The sequence below is a fragment of the Temnothorax curvispinosus genome, unplaced genomic scaffold (assembly GCF_003070985.1).
Source record: "Temnothorax curvispinosus isolate PA1 unplaced genomic scaffold, ASM307098v1 QBEX01012496.1, whole genome shotgun sequence".
NCBI classification, from domain to species: domain Eukaryota; kingdom Metazoa; phylum Arthropoda; class Insecta; order Hymenoptera; family Formicidae; genus Temnothorax; species Temnothorax curvispinosus.
This window is the reverse complement of record NW_020222276.1, coordinates 450,990-461,206: the sequence shown is the minus strand read 5'-3', so window position 1 is coordinate 461,206 and position 10,217 is coordinate 450,990. Positions and strand designations below refer to the sequence as shown.

At 35.5% G+C, this 10,217-nt stretch overlaps 2 protein-coding genes across 5 annotated transcripts in view; both read right to left on the bottom strand.

The window, feature by feature from the left end:
* Positions 1-261: 261 nt before the first annotated feature.
* On the bottom strand, positions 262-3,385 carry LOC112462508 (sodium/bile acid cotransporter 7-like). 3 transcript variants are annotated; one of them, XM_025028314.1, is made up of 6 exons: positions 3,172-3,385; positions 1,920-2,068; positions 1,544-1,773; positions 1,253-1,396; positions 817-1,063; positions 493-737 (listed from the first exon to the last, which is right to left on the bottom strand). In XM_025028314.1, the coding sequence occupies exons 2-6, from the start codon at positions 2,044-2,046 to the stop codon at positions 493-495; spliced, it is 993 nt and encodes a 330-aa protein (XP_024884082.1). In that variant the 5' UTR covers positions 2,047-2,068; positions 3,172-3,385. The 3 variants fall into 3 exon arrangements, with proteins under 3 accessions (XP_024884083.1, XP_024884082.1, XP_024884081.1); XM_025028313.1 differs by lacking the exon at positions 3,172-3,385 and adding an exon at positions 2,185-2,222; XM_025028315.1 differs by lacking the exon at positions 3,172-3,385 and having other exon boundaries at positions 262-737; positions 1,920-2,046.
* A 4,327-nt stretch (positions 3,386-7,712) lies between these two features.
* LOC112462507 (wee1-like protein kinase) overlaps positions 7,713-10,217 on the bottom strand; it is a 5,522-nt gene continuing 3,017 nt past the window's right edge. For both annotated transcript variants that reach the window (XM_025028311.1, XM_025028312.1), the window contains exons 3-4: positions 9,299-10,190; positions 7,713-9,147 (exon numbers count right to left, since the gene is read on the bottom strand). In XM_025028311.1, the coding sequence (XP_024884079.1) occupies positions 8,839-9,147; positions 9,299-10,190 (1,201 nt within the window). In that variant the 3' untranslated portion in view covers positions 7,713-8,838. The remainder of the gene's footprint in view (positions 9,148-9,298; positions 10,191-10,217) is intronic.

Below are 10,217 nucleotides of genomic sequence, written 5' to 3'. Positions count from 1 at the left end.
GTTTCAAGGTAAGTATTGAATTACACGATATATAACGATCATAAATAACATATAAATATTCGTATGGAAAATTACTCGGTTCCAAAACGTAATCATTCCTAGTAATTTCATTAACGAGCGAATACAAATTATTTGGTGAAATGTAAAAGTGATTCTCTACATTACAGCATTGTGCTTAACTAGTTACACCTTTAAAAAATTTATAAAGATGTTGATACCGATATATTTATTCAATTTATCTATTTTCTGTCTATAATATACTTTATTAAATAAACTTTTAATACTCCAGATTGATTAAATATCTCTTAAAATTGATCTGTAATAATTTTTACGAGTCATTCCTTTCAGGATTCGAAGATAAAGCAAAAAAAACGGAATGCTAATTATCGTACATCTTATACAAACGGTAAGCTTGGAAGATACAATGATATCTCTCTATAAAACGAATGTAGGCATTTGTAAGTAAGACCACTTTATAACTTTTTTTTTTTCTTATGGAGCCAGCCAGCTGGCTAACAAACTACCTAACAACAATTGTGCAACGGGTAATATCGTTAATGGCAAATTCACTGCTGGCCCATGAGCTGAGCCGTGATACGCTCCACGCAAGATCCAACCGCCGAGACTAACGGATTTGTGAGTGCTGGTAAATAACGCAGCCAGAAGAATATCCCGCGGCAACCACTGGGAGCACAAGATCCAGCATAGACTACTAAGAAGGAGCTGGCCCAGGCATGCTTGAAAAGATACATGTAGCGTTAAATATGCTGGATGTGGTTGTTATTCGAGAGATTAAATACAAGCTAAATAACTTACTGATGAGTACGCAGAACAGTATATCCACCGCTTGCAATGATGAAGCATCTGCCAGTACGGCGTCGCAAAACCAGTGATACGCTATTGCTAGCAACAAACCTTGGGAAAACCAACTCGTATTAACGTTCAAGCATCTGTTTTTCAGTACGAATGCCCGTAGAACGATACCCGTCCCCAATGGAATAAGCGTGCTGTATATAGTCTCTCTGATGTTAATTCCGACTAGTGGTGGAGTAGATGTCCCTAACTGTTAAAAGAAATTATTTACGACATCTTATAGTCTTTCAGAATAGCTATTCAAAAAAATAAACTCTAATTGTAAATGTATGCTAGAACAGTATAAACATAAATACGTAAAGGTAAATGATAGACTGTTAGAACACATATAATGTGTTCCAATAAGAAAAACATATTTCTTGTGGGTAAAAGGATTTACCATTAGATATAGTAAAATAGGAGATAAGAATAATCCTCCAAAGTGCGAAACGAGGGTGGTAATTACGCTCGTGGGCAAATCAGCCTGTGCCAAACGGCACAAGGCAAGTCCCGTACTGAATGGCGGTGGCATGCAGTAAAGGACCTGAAATATATAACAATTGCTTTATCACTTGCAGCTATATAAGTAAGAAAAGTATTACAAGTATTATAGAGCCACCATTTAGCATCTCTCTATCGTGCGTTAAAGGGAGATTAATTAATTGCGGATTATAAAAATGTTTTGGATCACCTCCATTCCTTTGAGTAGCCACACATTAACTTTCGCATAGGTCATCAACAGATACGTCCCGAGTCGTGCTAGAGAGGGCATCAAAATGTACACGAAAACCATCACAAATGTCAGAAGATAGCCGTTCTTCAGCGTCGAGTAAAGAGATTTGGGATCGCATAATAATCCAGCTTCCAAGTACGTTAAAGGCACAGCGAAATAGCGAATAATAAAGTTACCGTTGATCAGACCTGAAACGGAAAACGCAATACCGTAACATTAATGCACTATTATCTCAATTGATATGATAGAAATACAGCAAGAATTCTTTCTGTACATAATATGGTTTCTCTTTTCTTTATTAAACTATGCATTGAAGTCTAGAAAACCGATTTACCATTCGTTCCGCCAATATGCGGTTGAATAGTCGCAAATATCATGCATGCGAGCATTAAGAGTACATATCCATATCGATAGAAAAGACCAGTTTTCTTCCTCGGATGCGGATTGATCTTTACACACATTTCAAATTATTTCGAAACGCACCTAAATAAAACGAACAATAGATTATATTTTTCTCCATCAGCATCTTACAGTAGAGACATTACTAGCATATTGAATTAATAAAGTTATAAAGTAATAATCATCTTTGATAATCTTACCTAAAGAAGCATGCGTGAAAGCTAAAATTTTCAGGCTCTACAGAAACCATTTTCAATGAGGTGAAAAGAGCAAAGAGAAATGTGAAATTAACTCTTCAACTTTAAGACAGCATTTAGCATAAGTTCATTTCTGGCTATTATATTCTAATCATACAAATTGTATTCAAATAATTTAAGTTAATTGATGCCGTAGCTGTATCCCCATCAATCTTGTCGATTGGAACAACATTGAAAATAACATTCTTAGAAACAAGATGCATAAAATGTCGGTAGATGAAAAACTGGAAGAAACTTGCTGCAAATGCATCCCATTAATTACCAGTAATTGTAATTAATTAAAGCAGGATAGAAATCACTTCAATATAGATTCTTGTGATATTCTCATATTCTGATCGTTCGAATTTTGTTGCAGATAAAAAAACAGCATTACCGCAAGAGGTAGAAATAATTCTAATGTAGATTCTTATGATATTTTCATACATCTGATGTTCGAATTTTGTTGCAGATAAAAAAAGAGTATTACGCAAAAGAGAATTAATACTAGAGATTGACATAGACTCTTGTAAAAACGTGCCCAATTATAAACAATTTAGAAACACAAGCGCCGATCTTGGTGACTTATTCTATACGATCCTCTATCCTCTCGATGTGCTAAATGAAAGCGTATATCTGAAAGTGATGGAACGAGTATAAAAAAAGATAACGTGTCGCACAGGATTATCCTCTTATGACATATTCGAGGAATTGAAATTGGTGCCAATTGAATAAGGGAATTCTTTTCGTACACAGAAGATTATTTATTTGACAGCCATTAGTATTGCGTAACCGTTACATGCATTATCGTTACACCACTATCGTACATAGTCTATAGTTGACAAAAATATAACGAAAACATTGCGAGCTATATATATATTTGTGAATCTAAGAAGGAAAAACTCGTCGTGAAAAGTAGCTTTCGCAGACGTAATAACATGCGGAATTATTTACGACATTGAAGGTTATCTATTGTTCGGCGACACGGTTCGCGTAGAATTATTATTATTGATCTTCGTTTAATTTTGAGGCTCCTCCTTCAAATTAACGGAACTGCACCGGCCAAAGGTGAACGAGGGCCACGACCTTCCGTGACATCTCCGAGGCAGGAACGACCAGGAACCAGGAATCACCAGGAGTGACGGGATCAGCAGACGAGCAGACGACAGCAGACGAGACCAACGAAACGTTTCCATGGATACGAGTGACGTAAGATGACCACAGACGTAACAAGCATAAATCGTGCAGTTTCTCCCCGATGGAAAAATATCTCGAAATTTTTCACATTATTTATTAGAATTTCTATGAAAATTTTAAGATTTTTTTTTACATGAATTGAAATATTAAAAAAAAACTCAGACAAAATTATAACAGAATATTTCAGATTTTTCTCGCTAACATATTTTTGTAGAAATCGATGTATTGTTTACACATATATAGATACCGAAATATTTCAAAAATCCTTATCTAATTAGTATCCGAAAAATTTGACGTCTTTTTAGAATTTTTCATAAATCTACAATATGAAAAACCTTTTCGCCAGGGGTGTCATAATTTTATAGGCAGCGCGTGTTTGAAAATAGAAAGCCTCGATGATTCATTTTAACAGGTAATTATTTAGATTTAGAATGTCAGACTCGGGTCCTTCCGAAGCAGAAACAAAAACAAAGTTACTTCATAACTGGCATATATATCTGTTAACCGGCGCGATCGACAAAAGCAAGTAAGCTCTCTCTCACCCTTTAATATCTATTATATTTAATTGTATTAATAATTGTAGAACAAATTCCTTGTCGCCCTTTTCGTTGTACTTAGTTTTTAAGCTGTCAATTGTTGACATTAAGGGTTTAACCATTAAGTTAGATTTTATCGAAGTAAAGGTTCCACTTCAAGGAGGGGAAAAATTAGAGAATCTTTACGGATTATATGTATTCACGAAAGTCTCTTTTTTAGATCCTCAATTGGGAATGTTGGATGAGCTTAATGCGATCACCTATCAGGCAAAAAAATCCGAATTTTATTTCTGGCCCGTTCACTCTCGCATGACAAAAAATTAAAAATGGTAAGATACTTTCTACTGTAGAAAAACAAAGTATCCGGAACGTAAACAGATCCAAAGTCAATTTGATATACGTCATGGAACTGTGCCACTTTTATTTCAATAGGAAAGAAACGACGCTAATCTCCCCGAAACGACTTTATTCTGAATCTTTCTCAACGATTGTGCACGTTAGAAAAGCGTTCAACAGGAAAGAAACGACGTTGATCTCCCCGAAACGAGTTTACTCTGAATCTTTCTCAATGATTGATGTACACGTTAGAAAAGCGTTATGCGAGAGAATCCTCGACGGACATCCTCGGTTTCGTTGTCTCCTGGGATAAATCATGGGATGGATCATCATGCAGGTCAGGACGAATCGTTCTTCGTTAAGCACTCGCAGTAATACAATTTTTCCTTTTCTCTCCCTTTATTGAATTTTGAAGTGTTATCTCACAAAATGTCAGTAGGAGTAAATTCAATGATGAAGAAATGCAAACCATATAACATTAACAATCCAATCGAATCACAGTATGTGATGCATTACGCTCGTTGTGAAATCAGCCGACACACGCCCTAAGATACTGTCAATTTTTACATATAGGAGGGCTCCGATGAGCCAAGTCCGCTAATTTGTACACGTTAACTAGCACCAGTGTTTATCAGTGCTCGCCGAAAACTGTTCAAGTTAGCTCTTGCGCGAAGTAACGGTCTTTATATTAGACTTACATGATGGAGAGATTGTAAGAATGGAAAGCGTAACAATCAGTTAATCATCATTCGTAATAATAATAATAATAATTATAGTAATATAATAATTAATAATTGAATAATTAATTAATAATTGAAACAATTTAAGCCTAAGTATTTACTTAGCAGGATATGAACTTGTTCACGCTTAAAGTTCGTCCTGCTGCTGGTGGAACTTCACTTTCCCTTCTTCATTTAGAAAGACATTCATGCATATATTTTTCGACATACGCGACGTTTTCAAAATTGTTTTCATATATAAATACAGTAACGTCTTAAAACTAGGTACATTATGCGAATATGCATACAAAAATCGTGTAAACTTCCCCTTCGCATGTATCACATTCGATAAACAAGCGCAGGATTTTCGGTTCTTTATGTTAAAAAATAGGGGGAAAGATAACATTGTATGACAAACTAGCAGGAGATATGTTGAATATATTGTCCGATCTATTAATTATATATATATATGTATATATATAACCAGCGATGTATTATATAAAACGGAGATATTGTCTGGCATGCTATGTTCATTAGAATCAACGAAAGTATAAGAAAAAAACCTTACAAGACGAGCTTGTAACATGCGACTAACCGGCTCTTTTTAATCTTTTCCGAGCGTAACGCGAAAAATAATGTAAAAAATAATGCGTTTGTATAACAAAGGTATCACACTGGAATGTGTCACACTGTTATATAAAACGATACAAATCTTAATATAAAAGACACAAAATATAATTGTTTAACAATCTTCCGTTTTGCTTATATTATATTGAAATCATCTCTGTTGATCTAGTTCATGAATTAAAATCGATCAATATATAAATTAATAAATCCATTGAATTCGTTCATTCAATCAATTTATAAATTAATCGATTAATCGTATATTTTGCGTCACTATATTGTTAATTTCTATCGTTCTGTAATAGCACATTAAATTATAATAGACGCTTATTATACAAACGACTCGTGTAAAAGATACATAAGAAAATAATGCATCAATCAAAACAATTTGATGTTACTATGTCTTATGGATATATAATCATACAGTTTAAATACTAATTAGTACAAAATTTTGTACTAATTTTAACAATGACAGTTGCATATTCTTGATAGCAGTATGATTTTTTTTCAAGATGCTAATCTTAAAAAATACGCTGTTTTATTTTATATAGTGACACAGTTCACTCGCTCGGAGCAGATGAAAACAATCGCCCAAGTCGCTTTTCACAAGCTTCCCCTTATTAATACTAAGAATTCGGATTACATCAGCATGCTTTACAACTTGGCAGAGTGACGAAGTTGGCGTCAGAGAAACATCTACGGAAGTCAACGTGTATATTAACGATAACATCAATCTTTGGGAAATATAGTAAAATCCTGCAAACTAAATGCTAACATATCACCTGAGCAGCATGAATGTCTATTATTAACAATTTGTTCTCCGCCGTGGAAATAAAAGCTTCGATATGCGGAAAAAGAGCAGCATGTGAAAAACATAGGAACCATCAACTTGTTATTCACGATTGGAAACTGTTATTTGTATGTTGACAATTGCTCGTGTCATATTTTTATTTCGTACGAAACTTTGTTGAAATTTGACACTTTCAAATAGATATTCAATCTAAAATTTAAGAAATAGGTTTTTAATTTTATTATCTTATCGTTCCCCAAGTTTCGTAATAATAACTATAGCACTTATTTAATAGTAGTTTGATAGACAAATTAAAGAAACGCGTGCATATATCTGTCAAGGATTATTCTATAATAAATACGCGTAAGAAAGCATGCCTGATCTTATCTTTATATTCTTTTTCAACAAAGAAGCAAAATTTACAAAATAAAACAGCAGCACAAGATAAATTTGATTAAAACGATCGATTCTCTAGCAGTATCTTTAATCACAGAAAAAGAATTAAACTTGACATATGTTGCTTACATTTAAAATAATCCTTGATATAACGTGCGCATTAATTTGCATTTCTTTAATTTGTCCGGTGCTATTAAATAAATGCTAATTACTGTAAAAATTAGTATTTTTCGAAAAGATCTTAAAAACCTATTTCTTAAATTTCACTTATATAAAATCGAATATCGTGCCTGTGATCTTATAAACCGATTGTTACTCTGTTTAACTTTGTAAGATTAAATAACACTTATTTCAGAATTAGATACGGGCAAAATTATTTGATAAAATCATTTTGCGATTGTAACGGAAGTTGGCAGTTAACGGAAACATGCGTGTCGTTAGAAATGCTGATAAAAATAACAAGGAACGTTAGTTTCCAATATTATGGCATAAGCCGTAAAGGCACAGCGGTAAATGATTATCTAAATTAAATAGTATTGTCTAAATATTACATAGTTTTAATACTTAGCTAATCTCTAATGAAATAGAAAATTACAAGTCACGAATTATTAATATAAACAAATGTTTCTTCTACATTATGAAATTCATGCTGTCAATAGTCTACATAATATTGTAACGCAAAATTTGTATCTTCATAACGAATAATAAAAGCCACTTTGTGATCAGCTAAGTAATAAACGGCACATTGTATAAAACGTTATATTACAGTAGAAAAATATACTCGTCAACCTGAGATTTCGCGCTATAGCTAAAGCTTACATTTTAAAGGCATAAATAATGACGTTCCTATTATTTTTTTTGGCAAAATACTGACTGAAGTAAAAAGACAATAAGATAGACAAGTGTATGGACGTACTTATTATTTTTATACAGGTAAATTTTGGTTTTTTTTTTTACGAGATACAAAATAGTCCGTGCATTGTTATTGAGATTGTAAAGAAAGCGTTACAATCAGCAAGCGAAAGCAGGTTAAGAAGATATAAGAACAATTTTCGTTGTTATTAATACAACTAGAACGTACTTGTTCAGTCGTGGATTGTCATTTTTACAAAAAGGAAAAGTTCGTTGTTTATAAAGTATAAAAGAAAAACGTTTAAACGTTTAAGAAAATGATTATAAACCCTAAATTCCTGAGAGAGAAAAGTGAGATAACTATTAGATTTTATAACATATAAATATTGAACGTGCAAAAATTGTAAAAGACACAAATAGTTTATCTTTATTCGCTTACATGCGATTTTTACTTATTACTCCGCATGCACTGCATACCGAGATAGAATAAAATTACTTTAATGAAAAAAAAAACTTTATATTGAAATAAGGAAAGTTTTAGAGCCCAGTATTAAAAAAAAAAAACAACACTCGATAAGCGCAAGAGATTCTATCAACGTTGAAACAGGAAAGAATATCAAGTGGCCTCAAAAACTTTCTTACTGCACAAAATTAGCCTGCTATAATGCAGCTTCATTTCATAATTTAGAAAAAAAATTTATGCCAATCGACTCTACGAATATTATACTATCTTGTCACATTCGAGCATAAATTACACCTTGGATTAAATCAAACTTTGCTCCCTCAGCGCTCTCCCCAAAAAATGACTCCAAACTTGCTTGCTACACGTTCGTATACTAACAAATTTCGTTTTCGATAACAATTCAAGAAAAAAAAAATACACAACCATATTATAGTATAAGGGTACTAAGATATTACGTTGTTTACAGCTATATAATAAACGTCAATCGTATTACAGGAGATAATCATCATAGGGAGGAATGCTCTTTACAATCGTATGTAATTTCATTCGGCATTCTGGTGTGTATAAACGTCTTATTTTTTACTGGAATCATACTTAAAAGAAACTAGATACGGTATCACATGTTAAGGTGACTTCAGGAAAACGATCGCTCCCTCAAGTTCCACCTTCCGAAACTCTACCGGTGTCAAAAGTCAACGAGAAAAAGATTCAAAAGTTCGTAGTGCTATTACTACGATTGACTTTTTTGCCTATAATACGGGATGACGATAATCTGGTGGCTATCGGTCGCAACTGTCGGTCGCTATTACCACCCTCTCCGACAACGTTCGGTGTGATAGACTTCAGGTACAACGCCGCGTCATGGAGTCGTTTGGACAAGATTTCATTTTTGAGCTTTTCAGCGTTCAATTCCCTTCGCAATTGCGCTTTGGTTTTCTTCCCGAGCGGACATAGGACTCGGTGTTGCATCAAAGATATCGCCGATGGCCTCTCTTCCGGATTGGGATGAATCATTTGCTGTAAATAACACAAAACAGCAAACGTCAGAAGAAGAGCAATGATTTTTGTTGGGAAAATGACCTATCCGCTGTATGTAAGACTCTTATACACAGCGGATAGATCGGCAGAAAAATTATTTGCCGTTGAAACTTTGGAAATAAGGTCTCACCTTCAACAAGTCGTTCAGCTCGCGACTGCAGTGTGGCAGGTTTGGCAATTTCCCCTGTCTAATGTCGTGCCACGCGGGTCCGTTTTTCGGCAGAGGCCCACCGCCACCGGCTTCGTAAACGGTCAGCCCTAGGGCAAAGATATCGGCTTTCGGTAAATGAGTAAAGTCCTCTTGCAGAATCTCCGTTGGAAGATATCTGCAATCGCCCTCCTCCACCTGCGGATTGCTGATGGAAGTGACGTGGCCGAGATCGCCGATCTTGTACGTGATCTCCTCGTCGACGGTCTCGTCCTCGTCGAAACCGTCATCGGTGGAGTCATAGTTGATGGCGAGCAATTTTTTTTCCTTGGTGATAAAGATGTTGCCAGGCTTGATATCCATGTGGACAAGCTGCACGCTGTGTATATACCTCAGCCCTTCGGCCACGTGCAACAGCAGTTGGCGCATCTCCGCCTGGCTGAAATGCTGCTTCTGCTCCTGCATCGAGAGGATCATGTCCGCTAGACTGCCGCCGTTGCAGTATTCGTTCTGGATGATCATGTGATTGTCCTCCGCCCAAGCAGAATAGTAGCGGACCACGTGCTGATGCTTGCCGAGCACGGCATGCGCGTACACCTCGTTCAGCGCATTCTTCTCGTTGGTGCTGCCCGCTACAGGCTTGATGCTCTTCTTGACTGCGTACGTACACCCGTCCAACCGATTGATGCACTTGTACACAGAGCCGAATTCACCGGCCCCGATCAAACCGAGCTCGTGGAACTCCTTGTGGTAACGCGATATATTCGAGTCCTGCAGTGCTACGCGTTTCGTCGCGTGCTCGTACTCGTTGTCGGAGTCTTCGGAGTCGGCGAGGTCAAACTTTGGTATTTGCATATCCGGCGAACTACTACTACTGTTATAATAAAAAGAAAGTAACGTG

Excerpts from the sequence above, each read along its gene's own strand:
- LOC112462508 (XM_025028314.1), bottom strand. The coding sequence starts at position 2,046 with ATGTGTGTAAAGATCAATCCGCATCCGAGGAAGAAAACTGGTCTTTTC. Across the intron at positions 1,774-1,919 it reads GCATATTGGCGGAACGAATG|GTCTGATCAACGGTAACTTT; the intron begins GTAAATCGGTTT and ends TTTCCGTTTCAG. Across the intron at positions 1,397-1,543 it reads GGCTACTCAAAGGAATGGAG|GTCCTTTACTGCATGCCACC; the intron begins GTGATCCAAAAC and ends TATATATTTCAG.